The sequence below is a fragment of the Hemicordylus capensis genome, chromosome 5, assembly GCF_027244095.1.
Source record: "Hemicordylus capensis ecotype Gifberg chromosome 5, rHemCap1.1.pri, whole genome shotgun sequence".
Lineage (NCBI taxonomy): Eukaryota > Metazoa > Chordata > Lepidosauria > Squamata > Cordylidae > Hemicordylus > Hemicordylus capensis.
This window is the reverse complement of record NC_069661.1, coordinates 77897406-77916507: the sequence shown is the minus strand read 5'-3', so window position 1 is coordinate 77916507 and position 19102 is coordinate 77897406. Positions and strand designations below refer to the sequence as shown.

General features: G+C 44.2%; 1 protein-coding gene across 8 annotated transcripts in view; it reads right to left on the bottom strand.

The window, feature by feature from the left end:
• Window positions 1–19102, bottom strand: part of GALNTL6 (polypeptide N-acetylgalactosaminyltransferase like 6) — an 818464-nt gene that overhangs the window by 151022 nt on the left and 648340 nt on the right. For all 8 annotated transcript variants that reach the window (XR_008308564.1, XR_008308563.1, XR_008308565.1 and 5 more), the window contains one exon: window positions 13125–13308. Coding sequence is in view for 5 of the 8 variants with exons in the window: in XM_053255921.1 (XP_053111896.1) it covers window positions 13125–13308 (184 nt within the window). In the remaining 3 variants the exon portion in view is untranslated. The remainder of the gene's footprint in view (window positions 1–13124; window positions 13309–19102) is intronic.

Sequence of the window (19102 nt, the reverse complement as noted above, 5' to 3'; positions counted from 1 at the left end):
CCCTCCCCCAAAGATCACTGGCTTACACACTGCACAGTATTCTGTGGACATCTGTGAGTGGGAGTTGTGCGATTGCAAAGCCATTATTTTAAATGGCCATGTAATTGTGCAACTCCCTCATGCAAGCACATAACGAACAACATAAGAACATGAAAACAACCATGCCGAATCAGGTCCATGGCCGATCTAGTCCAGCATCTTGTTTACCACAGTGGCCCATCAGATGACTCTGGGAAGCCCACAGGCATGGGATGAAGGCATGCCTCCTCTCGATGTTGCTTCCCTTCAACTGGTATTCAGAGACATCCTGCCTCTCAGCCTGCAGGCAGCCTACAGCTATCAAGACTAGTAGCTGAATTGCCATTGTCGTCCATGAATTTGTCTGACCACTGCTTAAAGCCATCCAAGCTGCTGGCAATCACAAGTGGTTCAAAATGACTTCCTTAGGGCTCTACTTAAGAGTACCTAGATGTGTCCCCAATGCATTATTAAGGTTCGAGTTGGGTGTTCTGAAGATCGAGGTCTGGGCCTGGTTGTCTATTTTGACCTATTGACTTAAAGTCAGATTTCCCCGCCAAGGATGGATTTCTCTTATCTTGGCTGATGTATTCCAGCCCAGTTGGGACCAGGCTATCCAGGACAAAATTGTGTCCTTGGGTCTGTCTATGGACTACCTGGTCCTGTTAAGTCACAACCAGGCCAGGCAGATCCTGAAACAAAGACTCTTGGACTTCGAAATCCAACAAGAACTTTCCTGAATCCCTGATTGTACTAAAAGGAGGCTGGGTTTGAGCAGTTCTAGTTGGGGCCGCTGCTTATTTGAATGCCTTGAGCTTGACATGCGATCAGAAGGCCTTTTTTAGAGCAAGAGATATGTTACCTTCAGCGGTGCTCTCAGGGAGGTTTCTGGGGATTCCTAGAGAGGATAGATTATGCCCATGTGGTATGGGGGAAGTCGAATCCATCCAACATGTTTTGTTGCGCTGTCCATTCTATAGAAAATTTAAGATGTTACTTACTTACTCCTCTTCTGACACCCCTCCCAGGTTGCTCTGGAGATTTTTATGTTTCCTATCTTCTTGCAGATAGAACTTTAGATGTCACCTTTAAGGTGGCTAAATTCTGTTCTATTGCAGTACTGTTGTGGCAGCGAGCTTTTCCTTGATTAATTTTAAAATTTTATTGATCATTTGTTTGTGGATATTCATCTATATATTTACATATTTCATTTCCTTATTGTATTTTTCTATGCTATGAGATGTTTTGTTTATGTTATGCTGACCTTGGGTTGCAAATAAAGAACTTTGACTTTGACTCTGACACCACATCCCATGGCAGAGAATTCCACTGATTAGTTATGTGCTTTGTGAAAAGGTGCTCCCTTTTCTTTCTCCTAAACTTTCTGGCCATCAGTTTCATGAGATGACCCCTGATTCAAGTGTTGAGAGAGGGAAGAAAAATTCCCCTCTCTCCACACTAGAGATGTACAAGCCAGCATAGCTTTTTTTGGTTACCATTTTTTTTTTCATCCCATCCCCGCCCCCGCAAGGCGGGCCTGAACCAGTTCAGATTTAGTGTGCACAGAACCAGACTGAACCATTTCGTTTTAAGTTCGGTTCTACTCAAACAGAATCAGGTTTTCTGGTTTTGTGCACACCCCTACTCCACACCATGCACAATTTTATAGACCTCTATCATGTCTCTCCTTAGTCACCTTCCCCCCCCAAAACTAAAAAGCCTCAGGTGTTGTAGCCTTGCCTCATAAGAAAGGTGCTCCAGGTGTGCAACTTGAGCTAAGTGTGCTCTAGTGAAACTTGCATTTGAAAGTAGTAGCAGTGCCCAGGGAACACTGCGCAGTATGTGAGACAGTTACTCTTTAGGTTTAAGCTTTACAAAAAGAAGGTGGCCCAAACTGGTATGTTACACAGGCAATCACATCTGCAATCACCATATATCTTGCTAGTGATGCCTCTCTGTGTACACACATAGGCATGAACCTAATCAAAGCATGCATTTTTACTTTGATGTGAGCAGGCATGACCTTTTCTAGGTGTACATCAATCACGGATAAGATTAGCAGCAGTTCCAGAGATCAGAGTAGCGACAAAAATTGCCACCTTGGTCAAAGGAACTGCTGCTGCTGTGAGCTGCCAGTTCACACATTACTTTTGTCCCCATTAATCAGGAAAGGTTGAGACTGCTTATACCAAAGAAAAATGCATTATGTGATCCGTACCTAAAGAAATGCTCAGGTGGGTACCACTACAAATTACAATATGAAAGTGGAATATTTAGATCTAGAAGTGTGCACAGAACCACACCTCCGTGGTCCAGCACTCGGGAGAGCGGCTCTTTAAGGGTGGGGAGGGTGTACTTATCCCTCCTGCCACTTCCCCCCCCTGGTGCACCTATTTTGTAAAGCATTTGGGGCAGCAGTGTACCTCCCTGACACCCCTTCCCCCGATCCTCGCCAAAAGGCTTCAGAAAGCCTGACTGTGCATCCGCATGTTGTGCGTGCACGTCATGTCTGCGCATCGCAAGTGTGCATACGTCTCACACGTGCGCACAAGCAAGATGTATGCACGTATAAGACACACAGACATGATGTGCACACGCGCAGTCAGGCTTTCTGAAGCCTTTTGGCAAGGAACGGGGGAAGGGGCGGCAGGGAGGTACCCTGCCGCCCCAAATGCTTTACAAAACAGGTGCACCAGCGGGGGACAAGTGGCGGGAGGGGTAATTACACCCTACCCCAACCTTAAAGAGCCCCCCTCCCTGGTGCTGGACCACCAAATTGGCCCCATGTCTGGACCGGTCCGGAGGCCTTTAGAATGGGCTCCGGACCGGTCCGTGCACATCCCTATTTAGATCATTCAAAGGCTTCATACTAAGAAGACTTCATGCTTATTAAGTAAGACTTCATACTTATTAACCAAATTTTATTTTTATATCACACCAGGCATACTAGGAACATAGGAAGCTGCCATATACTGAGTCAGACCATTGATCTATCTAGCTCATTGTTGTCTTCACAGACTGGCAGCGGCTTCTCCAAGGTTTCAGGCAGGGATCTCTCTCAGCCCTATCTTGGAGAAGCCAGGGAGGGAACTTGAAACTTTCTACTCTTCCCGAAGCAGCTTCATCCCCTGAGGGGAATATCTTAGAGTGCTCACACTTCTAGTCTCCCATTCATATGCAACCAGGGTGGACCCAGCTTAGCTAAGGGGACAAGTCATGCTTGCTACCACAAGACCAGCTCTCCTCTCATAAGCACACACCTTAAATACAGTAGTCCTGCTTTTAGTAGAAGTAAACCCCATGGAAAATCCATTCACTTAGTACTGCAAACACTGTGCAGGTCATTTAGTCCAGATCTTGACAAACCTACCTTGACTCTAGAAGCCAGTCCCAAAATTTGGGAGCCAGACTGACCTTCTCTCTATGGGGGAGGGGGCTGTACCTGCCACTTGCCTCCAGCACCACCCTCTGCTCCATGGTAGGGATGTGCAAGGAACCAGCGGGGGTGGCTTGAGGGTGGAGGGGGGATACCTTTAAGGGAAGGGGAGGGTGCTCTTACCCCGCCCGCTGTGTTTCCCCCACTGGCGCTGCACTTTAAAAGCTTCCGGGGGGATGGCAGTGTACCTCCCTGCTACCTTGTTGTCTCATCGGACCGGAAGTGACCAGAAGTACACATCCGACTTGAGTGCAGACGTGCACCCGCATGCTGGGAACTTCCAGTCACTTCTGGTCTGACGAGGCAACGGGGCGGCAGGGAGGTATGCTGCCGCCTCGCCAGGCCATTTTAAAGTGCAGCACCGGTGGGGGAAGTGCGGTGAGAGGGATAAGAGCATCCTTCCCCGCCCTTAAAGATATCCCCCCCACCTTCTAACCGGCCAAACCACCGGTCTTTCGAACCTGTCCGGAGGCCCATAAAAGGGCCTCCGAACAGGTTTGTGCACATCCCTACTCCATGGTGAGGGTGGACTTGCCACTCGCCCTCTGCTCCATGGGAGAAACTCCTCAGTAGTTTGCCCAGTCCTCCTCCTGGTCGCATCCATCTGGCTTAGACAGGGGATGAATGGATGCAACCAGGAGGAGGAGTGAGTGAGCAAGGTAGTTCAGGTTGCTCCTTCCTCTTCCTGGTCATGACCATCTAGCTTAGTCAGGTAGTGGATTGATGAAACCAGGAGGAGTAGAAAGCAACTTTCCCCTGCTTTGCTTGTTCATTCCTCCTCCTGGTTGTGTCAGTCCATTGTCTGGCTCAGATGCCATGCTTAAGTTTTCAGGTGCCATAATGGGCTGGTGCCTGGGAACTGTCAAGCCCTGCCTTAGTCTACTCATGGACTACACACTGTTGTACGGTTTATATAGGAACATACAGTATGAAGCTGCCTTCTAGTGAGTCAGACCATTGGGCCATCTCGCTCAGTAGTGTTTCCACTGTCTGACAGGGGCTCTCCAAGATTGCAGGCAGAAGTCTTTCCCAGCCTCCCTGGAAATAACAGGCATTGAACCTGGGACCTTGCCAGGTCTTGCTAGTGGAAGAGCATCTTGCAAAAATTGCTTCTCCTCCCTGCTCCATGCATGTTTGACTGCTCAGCAACACTGTGGGCTAAACTCCACTGGAGCCTCTTGCTGTCCCGCATTTCTAACACTGCACAGAATGTGAGTCAATCTATTTTTACTTAAAATTCCATGTTCTGCTTGAAACTAGAACCATTAGATGCATGGTCTTTTATCAAAAGGTGGAGCGGACAATCTTTTGAAACCCTTGAATCCAAAATACAGGAAACGTGTTCACCAAAAGAGAGTTAATTAAAAGGGAACAAATGCAGTCTTTAGCATAAAATCAAAGTAAATGTAAGAAAACAGTTACTTCAGATCTATCCCAGCTAATTACTTTCTCTGCTTTAGGACAGTAATAAGGATAGTTGTTTATATGAACAGGTTCTATACTCAAGGCTTCATTTCAAAGTCAGGGTTTATATTTCTAGGTGCCAGAAGACAGAGCAGCCTCCACAGCCTTTATTACTTTAAAATACCTTGAAATGTAGATAACAGAAGCTCCATTCACACATTCTTCTTCCATCCCTTTGGAATTATGAAAAAGATGTTCCCTCCTGCAGAAAAGTGGCTTAAATACTGCATAAGGGGACATGGGCAGCTTGAGTACTGCCTGCACACACACACACACACACACACACACACACACACACACACACACAAACAAACAAACTCACACACACACCATGTAAACAGCTACAAAGAGGCTGTGCCACATTGCAGCAGCACTCAGCAGTAAGGACTCTGTGCATGGAGTTGCTGATGCCCATTGTTTCCAATGGGTGATACATCATGCAGCTTCATGCATGAGCCCCTACTGTCGTGCACTGCTGCCCTGTGGCACAGCCTTTCGCAGCTGTTTACATGTACTCAGTGGTGCAGACAGTGCTCAAGTCGCTTGTGTCCCCTTGTGCAGTGAGGTTACCATCGCCTCACCTGAACTCTTGGGTGAGGGGAAAGGAGAAGAGCAGAACCTGCCACTCTCTCAGACACACATACCAATCCATCTTCTGTGAGTACTTTCAGTCTCTTTTCCTCAGTTCCTCCAGTTTCCTCCATCAGCAGTACATCTCCTTGGTTAGGTAAAAGTAAGGTTTTTTTAAAAAATTGGCTATTTCATTATTTAAAGTATGATGCACATAATAATATTAGAATACTCTGAAAAAGTGAAAAATATTCTGGGGGGAAATCAAACGACATATAATTCATGGGTTCGGTAATATTATTTCTGAACAATGGAATGTTTCCACCCAGAATATCCTTGTACCTGATCCTGTCCCATCTCAGTAATGATACATCTGATAACATGATTAGCTAGTTCAACCAGTTGACATATGGCCATTTAGTTGCCACTGATTTCAAAGTTTTGATAAAAGACAAAATATACCTTAGAGATGGGTTCCCAACATTGGGTTCCAGACATTGTTGGACTACAATTTCCCTTCAGCCACTGTGGCTGGGAATGATGGGAATTGTAGTCCAACAACATCTGGAAACCCAAAGTTGGGAACCATTGCCTTAGAGGATCGCATGCAGAAGCTGGTATATACTTGATAATGAATCAAAGCAATCCAGTCAAGACAACTGGAAAGCATTTTAAGAATGAATGATCTCTTAGCTATTTATTCTTTCATTCAGTTAACAGGTTGCCCTTCTATGCAAGCATCAGAAGGTGGTATACAATATAATTGGGAACAAATGAAGAAAGCAATCAACATTATGGAAGCATAGCCATAAAAGCACTAAAACCAACACAAGTCAAACAAATAAAAGAAAGATCAGTTACAAAACATATCAGATAATGCCTGGATATATAATAAAATATTCACCAGGCACTGAAAAGGCATTAAAGTCCACGATGAGCTTCTCTGGGGATTTCATATGTGGGGTGCCACAACCGAGCAAGTACTCATACTGGTCACCATTCACCTAACCTCAGATGAAGGAGGGACCCAGAAGAGGATCTTAGATGAGGAGCAAATGACTTGGGAAGGCTCATGCACAAGATAATAACTGGGTCCAGTCACTGAGGGCTTTATAGATAACAACCAGCACTTTGAATTGTGCCAGGAAGTGGATGCACAGCCAGTTTAAGTATTGGTGATCTATATTCCTTATGATGGTTTGAATTAGTAACTGGAATTTTGTAAAAGTGAAGTTCTGAGAAGTCTCCAAAAGCAGCCCCACATACAACATATTGCAGTAGTCCAATTGAGAGGGTACATAATTGGTGGTGTAGCAAAGTTTTGAGTATAGTTAATCCTGCTTGCTCTATTACAGGATGGCCTGGATAATCCTGGAGACTCCATTCAGCTCTTTGACCTTCTAGAAGCCAAATAAATATGTAAGGTTTTATATACAGCATGTTGGTGCTCTTTAGATGTTCTGCAATTGTGCACTTCCAATTTTACTGCAGCAGGTAGGTTTTATTGAGTAGTGGAATGCAGTTAAAAGCTCAGTGTGCCTAGGGAGGCATTAATTGTTCTTGGGTATTTAAACAGAATGTACAGGTTTTAATCTCCCCTTTTAAGTTTCAGTTCTCTCTGCTGGGAGTTATATATACTACCAAACTTTAGGAAAAGAATACAGATGTGAAAGAAGGAAAACTCTTGTCTACATTGTTTTGTTTAAGAAAAGAACAAGTCTTCATAATCCCAAACAAATGGACTGATCAATTCTTGTCAAGGCAAACTCACGGTTGGAGAAGTTCAGAGCTTCAAGGCCAGAGGTGACATGTTCTCACTTGTTTTAAACTGGGAAGTCTGAATGTAAATACAGCAAAGTATTTCAGGAACAGATAATGAAGGGAAGCCTCCCTGTCCAATCTGCAGGACTGGGAACTGTATGAAACAGGGATGTGGATGGAACAATATTTGCATTCTGTTCTGAACTTGGAATGGAATGCACATGCCAGAACATTGCCTCGGAACAACCAGTCAAGCCAGCTGCTCCAATGGAATGAGCTTGGAACACTCAAAACATTCCAAGCACCATTTTGGACTCCAAAATAGTGCTCTTCTGGCATCTGTGCACACATGGCAGCCATTTTGTTGTGGTGCTGAGCACACCAATGTGGTCAGAGGCCAGAATGTGCACAGAGGCCAGAAGAGCACCAATTTGGAGTCCAAAATGGAACTTCGAGCACTTGGAATGTCCCAACTCAGAATGGGGTCATTCCATCCCAAGCTCAGAACAGGGTTGTTCCATTCTGAGCTCAGAAGCGGCCCTTCATTTGAAGGGTATTCTGAAGGGAGAGGAGAGCTGGTCTTGTGGTAGCAAGCATGACTTGTCCCCTTAGCTAAGCAGGGTCTGCCCTGGTTGCATATGAATGGGAGACTTGATGTGTGAGCACTGTAAGATATTCCCCTTAGGGGATGGAGCTGCTCTGGGAAGAGCAGAAGGTTTCAAGTTCACTCCCTGGCTTCTCCAAGATAGGGCTGAGAGAGATTCCTGCCTGCAACCTTGGAGAAGCTGCTGCCAGTCTGTGAAGACGATACTGAGCTAGATAGACGAATGGTTTTGCTCAGTATATGGCAGTTTCCTATGTTCCTATGTTCCTATGTTCTGAGCTTGGAATACTCAAAATGGCCTGTTTCGAGTTGGAACGTTCTGCGCTCGGAACATTCTGCACATCCCTAGTATGAAAGGATCAGAGATCAGACTCGTCTAACACAATCCAAAACGTACATACTCTAACAACTTTCATGACACTGGGAGCAAAGTTCACAACCCCACAATTTTGGTCATGGCTATTCTGGATGTTCCTCAGAACTCCTTCCTCTTCAGGGAAGATGGGGAAAGCGATAGAAAATTCAGCACAATACTCTCTCCCCCTGCAGAACCTCTCCAAACATTGTCCCCTGTGTAGGAACATAGGAAGATGCCTCATTCTGAGTCAGAGCATTGGTCCATCTAGCTCACTATTGTATATACTGACTGACAGTGGCTCTCTAAGGTTTCAGGCAAGAGACTCCCCTGGTCCTACCTGGAAATGCTGTCAGGGAGTGAACCTGGGAACCAGAGGCGTATCTAGGGAAAATAGTGCCTAGGGCAAGCACTGAAATTGAACCCTTTGTCCAAACATCTGACACCCATCTTTCAGATAACTTTACTATAATATCAGCTGAAAAATATAAGTCAAGCTCATTAATCTTTTAAAATTTCAAAAACTATTTAGCAGTAGACATAGCCAGACCAAAAAATGCTGGAAAACTACAAATTTCAGTATGCTGGGGCTCATGAAATACCCAAATACTATGTGGAGGTGTACTTGGGAAACTAAACAGAAGTGCCTGACTGATTCTCTACTATGCATCTACTAGCATCACTATTCCATAAGTTTTAAAAATAAATGGAGAATTTGACTTTTCCCAGATACTCTGAAAATAATTAAAGGATATGCAGAGTAAACTGTGTCACTGCTTGAAATATATTCTAGTATTTCAGAAAGACAAAATGAGAGAAAGAGAGCAAGAAACTCCCAGTGGGCCTTAATACTAAGGATTTCACACTGATTCAAAGACAAACTCATCATTAATAACCATATTTTTAAGACACCACATTTAACTCACTTATCACAAGAAGCAAAGTAAGAGCAAATGAATACAATCCTAGCTCATAAGCTTCAGCTCAGTATTCACAAGCCCTGATTCTCTGTACATAGTGCCAAACTGAATATGTGTACAGTGACTTATATTATATTAAATTATTTTTTTAACCTGTAGCCCCTTCGGGGTGCTTCCTATAGGCTGGGGGGGGGCATGCAAAGATTACCCCTCCCACTTCTGGCTTCTAGGGCCTCGCAGAGACCATTTGAGCATGTGCAGTGGCCATTTTTAAAAATAATTGTGGGTTTTTTAATGGCCGCTGAAAACAAAACGGCCACCACGCATGCTCAAATGGCCTCTGTGAGGCCTGGCATAGCTTAGGGCCTCACAGAGGCCATTTGAGCATGCCCAGTGGCCATTTTGTTTTTGGTGGCCATTTTTTAAAAAAATTATTTTAAGTATTTGCGCCCCCCTTCAAGTGGCGCCCAGGGCACGTGCCCTGCCTGCCCTACCCTAGATACGCCCCTGCTGGGAACTTCTGCATGCAAGGTGGATGCTCGTCCAATAAGCTTCCCTGAAGCCACTTGCTTAGCAGAAAGACCAATCAAAGAACATGGTCATGAATAATAACTGCAGCCCTAACTGAAGAACTTCAGATTGCTGCAAGTGCTTACAGGTACCTGTATCCATGTTCATAGTTTTGTGTGAATGTGTTCATTTTAAAAGTGAACCTGGGTACAGGCCTGAGTACAGCCCCCTCAAATACATGCTACAGATAGGAAGTGTACTACATTGTGTGTGCTGAAGTAACAACAGTGTGAATAACTGCACATGCATACAGATCTGTACATGCATACACTGTACACAAATTGTACATGTGGTGAACATAATGTATGAATAAGGCTTGCTTCTCTTGGCTAACCACAAACAAGATAAGAGCCTCATGCAGGCATTCAGTGAACGGGTGGATGGTAGGCGATTGGGATTGCACCAGCTGTCCCTACTCCTGAGCATTATATGTTCACCCAAACAGAGCCTTCAGGCATACAAGCACCTTTTACAGATTTTCTTATCAAGCAGAAAGAGCCCATACAATATGAAGTAGGTGCACATAGACTCTGTTCAGATGTCTGCATGAATGAGTGCAGGACAGGAAGGGGACAGTGGGTACTATACTGATTTCCTCCCACCACACATTCATTGAACTGTCAGGCCATCTTCCATCAGGGCCTGAGAATTGGATGATGGGGAGGATTAGGTTCAGAGTCCGCATCAGTGCCTCTGAAGTGTCCACTTTATTAGAGACTTTGCAAGAGCAGAGGCAGAGGAAGAAGACCCCCTTGGCCCAGTGATGCTTCCATCCTCTGTGCCCTGATGTGGTAGCACTGCCTCAAATCTTCTGATTCTGTAAACTCATCCCCAGAACCACTAGCAGCTTCGGAGGGCACCCCTCTGCTACACACCACTTATGGGGTAGTGGGAGGCTCACCATTATGGGGCCTTGGGAGGCTTCCCAGTTCCATGAGATGGCATGCATTTTTAATACAAAGTGGATCCTTTAAGCCCAAACACTGTTCTCTGAGGTAAAGACTGAGAGACAAACCTTATTGCAGAACCTCTTAGGCACACACTTGGCTCTAGTCTAAACTGTTGCTGGAGCAGCACACTAAGCTATCTGTCAACCACTTTACCTTACATTAGAGATGCATATGAAATGGATTTTGCATTTTGTTTTGAGCTTGGAACAAAATGCTGATGGCTGATAGATTTTGTCAAAACAGCAGTCAAACTGGTTGTTTCAACAGAACAAACCTCAAAAAGTTTTGAGTGTTCTGGCCACAGGGAACAATGGGGAAACTTGAAACACCCCATTGTTCCCCATGGGTAGTTCCTAGGGACACCAAAGTAGGTTGGGTGGTAGGGCAGGATGGGTGCTACCTACCACCCAACCCACAAAAGAAAGAGTCAAGCAGATGATTTTAAACAATGTTTTAATCTTTTCCCCAAACCCCTAATCCTATTGGGTTTGGGGCAAAGGATAAAAATGTGTTAAAATTGCTCGCTTTCCCATTTCCTTTGGGTGGTAAGTAGCAAGCATCATGCCTGACCACACAACCCACTTTGGTGTCCCTAGGAGCTACCCATGGGGAACAAAGAGGTGTTTTGAGTTTCCCCATTGTTTCCTATGGCTGGAACAAACTGCACTGCACTGCAATGCATTTAGTAACTCTGCCTTGAAAAACACTGTGGAAGCACACAGTAAAATGGAAGCTGTTCCAACCAACACAGATCATTCAGTTATTTCACATAGTCCAAAAATGCCCAAAAGGTATCACTGACCCAGTATCCACTGCCAGCCATAGCGTCTGCACTGCAGTAATATCATTGGCACAGTGCTCTCTCATACACAATTATGGCTCCTTATGTTCCTAGCATTGCAACAGCTGCCAAGCAGCACCCTTAGCAGCAAGCCTAGCCGTAAGCTCAACTACAGTAACTTCCTCCTTTGGTCTTCCCTCTCCCTCCCCCAATGGGGGGCACAGCCAATGGGGGGCACAGTTGCCCATGACAACACTTGATTGGTATGATAACAAGCCAACCAAGAAGCAAGGAGACTGGAAGCCATCGGAAGCCAGGGCCAGAAAACCAATCAGCAAGGGAAAAACAGGCCTCCAAAATGGCGCTTGAAACAGCAAAACATTTCGACTTGAAACAGGATTGTTATGTCCCAAGCCCGAAACAGGCCCTTTATTTAAAGGGTGTTTTGTTTCAAGCTTGAGCCATTCAAAGTGGCCCGTTTTGACATCAAAATGTTTTGCACATCACTATCTTACATCCATTTTGTATTCAGCTCCACAGTGACCTGTCCATGGTCCCAATCACTTGAAGCCTACCATGGATTCTTGTTATGCATCTGCCTGCAACAAGGCTAAGGATTTCCTGTCTTCTCAGAACCCAGTTTCCTCACTTTGCTTATTGCAGGAATGCATACCCACAGGACTTAGCCCCATTAATCCTACAGCAGCAGCTTAGTTATGACTGTCATTATACAAATGAGAAGGAACTACGGAGGTTGGCAACCATCATGCCTGTACTTTGGCTGCTACACCAGAGGCAATAACTGTGAACATACATCACAGTGCTCCATTTCACTGGGCATTATTTGGTTTTGTATATAGGGTCCCGATTAATTTGAACATCTTTAATTGATCTAAGCCTACTGCTGCAAACAAAACCAAATTCGCTTTTGAATACTGCCACTTCAACTTAACTAGTTTCTGGTTTTGATAGCTAGCCCATAACTTCACTCCCTCTCCCGTGGAGCCTTCTCCACTCACTTCATCACCTGATGAGGATAAATCCCCTTTTACATGACAGGAAAAATACAATAAAATAAAAATGGACTCTACTTTGTGGAGACTTGGGAGATTGTTACTGTGAATTATCTGATCCATACAGTACCAGAGATAAGAAGATGGCTTATCTGAGATTTTTTCACAAGTCAGCTGGATACTGTGCTGCCTTATACCCCTGTGTTTAAATTATAGCAAGACATACACGGTAGCAACACCATCAATCATACATAGGGCCTTTGCTAGCAGAAAGCTGGCTCACTTATGATGCATCTGTTGCATCAATCTCTAGCAAAGAAATAATAAACTAATGTCTCTTCAAAGGTGACTCTATGGAATAGTAAATAGAATCAGCACAGATACATTTAGTCTCCATTCTCTACTGATTTTTCTTTCCTGTTAACTGCAAAGTTCTTTAGCTGGTTAGATTCCTCCCGGTTCAAACTATAATCCTAGGAACAGTGGAGCTCTGTATACTGTATCTATTCCTCAGCTTTTGAGATTCCATATCTTGACCTTTCCCATCACTGTCCTGTTTGCTGATGCTTTTGTTTGCCAACTTGAATTTGAGGTTAATTTCCCCATAAGGCCCTGGGCCTACTGCTGTAGCCACTGCTGTCTATAGTGTCTCTTGCCAGCATTCGACTTTGCTGCTACTTACTCAAAAGGGTCACTGGGATCAGTCCTCTGGAGCTCCGGTGGAATTGGTATTCTTTTGTAGTACATCTCCCAGTCAAAGGCTCCACGCATGGCATCCCCCGCTTGTGCCTCGTACCCAAAGTGATTGTGGTCAATGACATCGATCATGGGACACACAATGGTTTTGTGGTTTAGCGCAATCTGGTCTGAAAGATGAAAGCAGAAAACACAAAACAGCAGGTCTAGTTGAGCCATCTATCATATTACCACTAAGGGAAACCCACAGGGCTTTATTTTTAAGGTTTGAAGATTGCCTAGGCAGTCCCCGATGGCCCTAAAATCATTTCAGTTTTCAAATCTGCATCAGGCCACTCTCTGAAACAGTCTAGATGCACGCAGCCACTGATTAGAAGCAATTATAGTGCTTCAAAGAGAGTCGCATCCCAGGGAGACCCACAGAAGTCAAGTCATCTATATCTCTGTCACTTTGCTGCTCTAAGCTGTCCCCAATCTGTCACCTAAAGAGCTGGCTAGCAAGCAACAACTTTTTAAAAAGTAAAAATACCACTCATTTTAGCTGCAAGTGTGTACAGTATAAACATGCTGAGAAAGTACTGACCAGTTTTGTTCTTAAAATACGGATATGCGGATGTTGCTGTAACTCAGATGCTGCTCTGACAGCAATTGAGTGAAGATATTTCAATCCCTTCTTTTAAAGGACCCACCAATCAAATTCTGACTTTGTTCAGGTTCCATATTGATTCATGTCTAGACTCCAACTGTCCCTATTCCTTCCTTCCTTCCTTCCTTCCTTCCTTCCTTCCTTCCTTCCATATACCACCTTTCCTAAAATGGCAGAATTTACAAGTGATCGTCCCTATTTTCTGGAATCTGTTCCTGGTAGATCTTTGTGCCTATTTTTCCCTCTCGAGGGCGCACCATGTGAGTTGCTAGAGTTGTTGTCCTTCAGGATTCTGTTCCTCCCAAGTCTTTAGAATTTATATCTCTGTGAGTGGATGGATGCATCTGCATGTAAAGAGGAGCACAACATGTTGTGGGTGGAACCCAGCCTTCAGTAAAGAGTAATAGTGGACATGGGGCCTGGGCAGTAATCTTTGTAATGAGAATTGGAATGTTACAAGCACATTCCTATTTTCATATGCAAAATGTTGAACTGTACTGGCCTGGCTAGTCTGCCTTGGGAATCTGGAATAATGTGCTCTGCATGCAGTTTACTGCCGGCTGTCAGAATTGTACATGCTGCCTCCCAGGTTGCTTGGACCTTGCATATTCCCTGTTTCCTTGGTGAAATGTCAGAGGGTTTGTTCCTGCCCTCTGCCACCCCTAGGTGTATATCTGAGATGCTCTGAGTAGACACATAAAACTGCACGGTATGAATGAGCCAAACCCATGTTTGCAAGCACACATGTGTAACACGGTTCCACTCTTCAGAGACCCAGGATTCACTAGGGTTGGGCAGTTCACACAATGATTATTAGGGCTGGAGACACCTCCAGCCCTAGTTCAGGAGCTGTATATGCACCCAATATTTGATTGTCCGTGAGGAGAAAACAAGGTTGGAGGCTCCTGTGATCGTGTGGTAAGAGGCTGCTGGGTCAGAGGGCTCTCTCCTACCCAGGAACTGGACCCAGCTATTGTACGAGGTAAGAGGAAAAGCACTCCGGCCCAGCTGCAGCTTACCACACTATCACAGAAGGTACCTCCAAACTTGTTTCCACCTTGCAGATGATCAAATATTGGGAGTGCATACAGAGGCATCTCCTACCTAGTAATCATTGTATGCACTACCCTAGTGATTAACTTGCGATGCAATTCTATGAATGTTTACTCAGCTGTAGTTCCACTGTGTTTAGTGGCTGGCATTTCATAGCAACATAGGAACACTGGAAGCTGCAATATACCGAGTCAGACCATTGGTCCATCTAGCTCAGTTTTGTCTACACAGACTGGCAGTGGCGTCTCCAAGTTTGCAGGCAGTAATCTCTCTTAGCCCTATCTTGGAGATGCCAGGGAGGGGACTTGGAAGTTTCTGCATGCAAGTATTCAGGTGCTCCTCCCAGAGTGGCCCCATCCCCTAAGGAAGGCCTGCTCAACTTAGACCCCCTCAGATGTTTTTGGACTACAATTCCCATAATCTCCAGTCACAGTGGTCAACAGCTAGGGATGATGATGAGGACGATGATGATGATGATTTATTCGATTTCTATACTGCCCTTCCAAATATGGCTCAGGGTGGTTTACACAGAGAAATAATACATAAATAAGACGGAACCCTGTCCCCAAAGGGCTCACAATCTAAAAAGAAACACAAGATAGACACCAGCAACAGTCACTGGACGTACTGCGCTGGGGGTGGATAGGGCCAGTTACTCTTCCCCTGCTAAATAGGGCCAGTTACTCTCCATCTGGTGGGCCACTGTGAGAAACAGGATGCTGGACTAGATGGGCCTTGGGCCTGATCCAGCAGGGCTGTTCTTATGTTCTTAAATAAAGAGAATCACCACGTTAAAAGGTGCCTCTTTGCCAAGTTAGCAGGGAGTTGTTGGATTTATGGGAGTTGTAAGCCAACAGCTGCAAGAGGGCTGAAGGAGTTATGGGAGTTGTGGGAGGGAGTTATGGGAGTTGTAAGCCAACCGCTGCAAGAGGGCCGAAGTTGAGCAGCCCTGCCCTAAGGGGAATATCTTACAGTGCTGACACATGTAGTCTCCCCTTCATATGCAAACCAGGGGGACCCTGCTTAGCAGAGGATATTATTCATGCTTGCTACTACAAAACCAGCTTTCTTTCACACAGTGGAATGTTGGAACTGGGGGTCTGCCATGCTGCTGTGCACATGACACGCACACCTGACACTGTTGTACTGCAGGGCATTTGTTCTACTTCCTCTGGAAACAATGGAGGCAGGTAGCGCTGTGCAAAGTTGTTGCACAACTGCCATGTTGCACAACACTGTTGTTCTCTCCAGTGGAAGATCCTGGCGAGCCTCTAAAGCTGGTATTCCACTGCATGGAAGGGGCTGGCCAGTGTGTTTACTCAGAAGTTCACCTTTCCCTGGTAAGTGTGCATAAGACTGCAGCCTTAGTAGAAGACTCAGCTTTGTCCTATGCAATATGCAATTTTGATTATTATTTCTAAAAACAGTACTTAATTCAGATGACAAAAATGGAAAGAGAGATACAAATGCAAATGATTTTTATATACATTCTATGCTTCCAAGTGCTATGCAAATGTTCATCCTTTTTGAAAAATAATTTCTGGAGTCCCCCCTCCCCCCGCCAAGATAAGGAATATAAGTTTATTTCTATCATTCTTTAATGCAGCAGCTATAACCCCTAGTCAAGAGCTTTGTAACTGGAATATCCCAGTGGTGTGACAGGAATAAATTATGGATATTTCTATCTATATAGGTGTTCATTAAATCTGCAAGCTTCACACTAGTTTTATGATTGTACAATATGTTGTATGGTAGATTATGTTCTATTTTTGTTTGTTGGATGTTAGGAAGGAAGGATTTTTGGTAAAAGTTACGAAGAGGGAAATAAATCTGGCATGAAGACATATGGTTGAACATTAAGAAAGTTATTCACGACTAAGTACTATCAAAATTAATAGAACAAGTTAATTATGACTAACTTCTCTTATTTATTTCAATGGTGCTTAGTCATGACTAATGTTCTTTGGTTACAACCCATGGAGAGGGAGCTATAGAGATGGGCTGGTAGTTTTGCTAGGTGAAGAACCCAACCATATGATTTAGTTACTGCAATCCCCACGCAGGACTTCTTTGTTTCCCAATTTATTCTGCTATGATGGCCAACATAATTTCAAGATTTCATCTACAAGCCAGATACTAGAAAGCTGGGTATTACGTGTTGTGATTGTCAAGACATTATCACTTTTTTTGGATTTTGGAGAAGATGCCATATTCTATGTTCTGCATTCTCAGCCATGCTGATTTTGAGTGTCCTTAATCTATAACCACATCCCTCTGTTTATCCTTCATGCAAGAACCTTTATAGCAGTCTTGTGATTAAGAAGTAATTCACTTACAAAAACATGTATTTGCCTACATCTGGGAGGGTGGGGCTTGGTGGCAACATCACAGCTTTGTAACTTTCACTGCACTTATGTGGGCAGCAGCAGATTTAGCCACAGTTTGAATACAGGTTGAGAGTATCCGTTATCCGGACTGCTTGGGACCAGAAGTGTTCTGAGTTCCGGATTTTTCCGGATTGTGGAATATTTGCATCAAAAACATTAAAAAGCTTCACAATGAAAACAGAGCCGCAACTAGAGAGAATTACAGACAAAACCCCTGTCACTAACAGCATTCTGAAATAAGTAAGTTTTGACTGCATGTTTACAAGCAGCAAAATTGGAAATCTGTGAGCGAGTGAGCTGAGGCATTCTGCTTTTTATTACGGTATGGTGTCTGGATTTTGGAACATTCTGGATTTTGGATGTCCGGATAAGGGATACTCAACCTGTAGCATGTTTGTGGTTGGCTGCTACCAGTTGTCATCTATTTTAGTCTTGTAGACTAAAATAGATGGCAACTGGTAGCAGCCAACCACCATCTTTTTGTCTAGGATCATTGTAGAGATGGCGACCAACAGCAGATGGATGCCGGGGATGTTATTGTTGCTTTAAACACTGCTGAATCCACTGTTGCCCTCAGAGGTATGGCAATAAAAAGAAGGAAAATAGTGAGAAGTTCTGCTACTCACCCATACATAAACCCTAGGTTGCTAGCAGGAACCAGGGGAATGGTAAGGGACAAGGCATGGACATACCCAATATAAATGGAAGCTGTATATCACTGGTTTGTTGCGCTAGGGAGGTAACTTCCTGATGGCAACAAAAAACTCTAAGCAGATGACCCCCCACTGAATGGAAATAAGGAGGAGCAAGAGGCACAAGAATATGGGGATGAGTGATAAGAAAGGTATATTGGTCCTGGAGTCAGGAAGGCAAATAAATGGAACAGTGCGTGCAAAGCAAGACAGAGAATGACAGTGACCAAAAGAATGTAGAGATGGAAGTCATGCAAGAAAGGTTCAAAGTGAAGGAACTAATTCAATTTGAGAATTTTCAAGCGAAAAAATGGTATTAATTGTTGAATTTCACATTTCTGACCAGTAAACAGGTATCACATGTGCTCTTGTTTCCCTAATGAAAGCCCTCAGCTTATTTCCTTCTGTTTTTTAAACTAATCAACCTCCACTATATAACTGTACAAAGAAGAAGCAGGAATATACAGCATGGTGGTTTTTCATTTGGCATGTATGAACACCCCGGGTTTTATCACTGACTTTGCTTTGTTGCTGCTGAAGTTTTATTCTTTCTACCACATTCTTCAGCTTTGATATTGCAGTTCTCAATCTAGCTGCTAATGGTGTTGGGAGACACCCTCCCTTGATGTCCACCTTAAATATGTAAGGTATGAAAATTCCCTCAGGGGTCAGAACACATATAAAGTTTTGAGTGGTTTTTTTTAACCATTTCCTCACCTTTGAATGGCGACCACTCAGAATTATAGGTAAAGGAGAGGTCATTGTTTATCACTTGCAACCTCATAAAAGATAAAACCAATCATTTCTATGATTTGGACCAGTGGAATAATGCTGAAAAGCTCCCTGACCTTTCTGGAATCTTGATGATTGCCACTGGGAGTGACAGAGCCTCTCATAAGAAGTTCAGGAGGTCTGTTTCTGCCCCTCTGCATTATTGCCTGTAACTAATGGAGCGTTGCTGTTTCTGGTGCACAGCAGTCAATACTGAGATATGCCTCCTGAGTGTGCCATTGTGAATGCAATGGTTATTGGCTTTCACTCCAAGGTCCGGGATATATTTATACCAAAAACCAATTCAATGAAATGTAGAAGAACAAAAAGGAGAACAATCCCTGCATACAAAAAAATTTCATAATGCTTCCAAGCTTTCCCACTGCTGCACTTACAGTAGATGTGTGTGATTAAA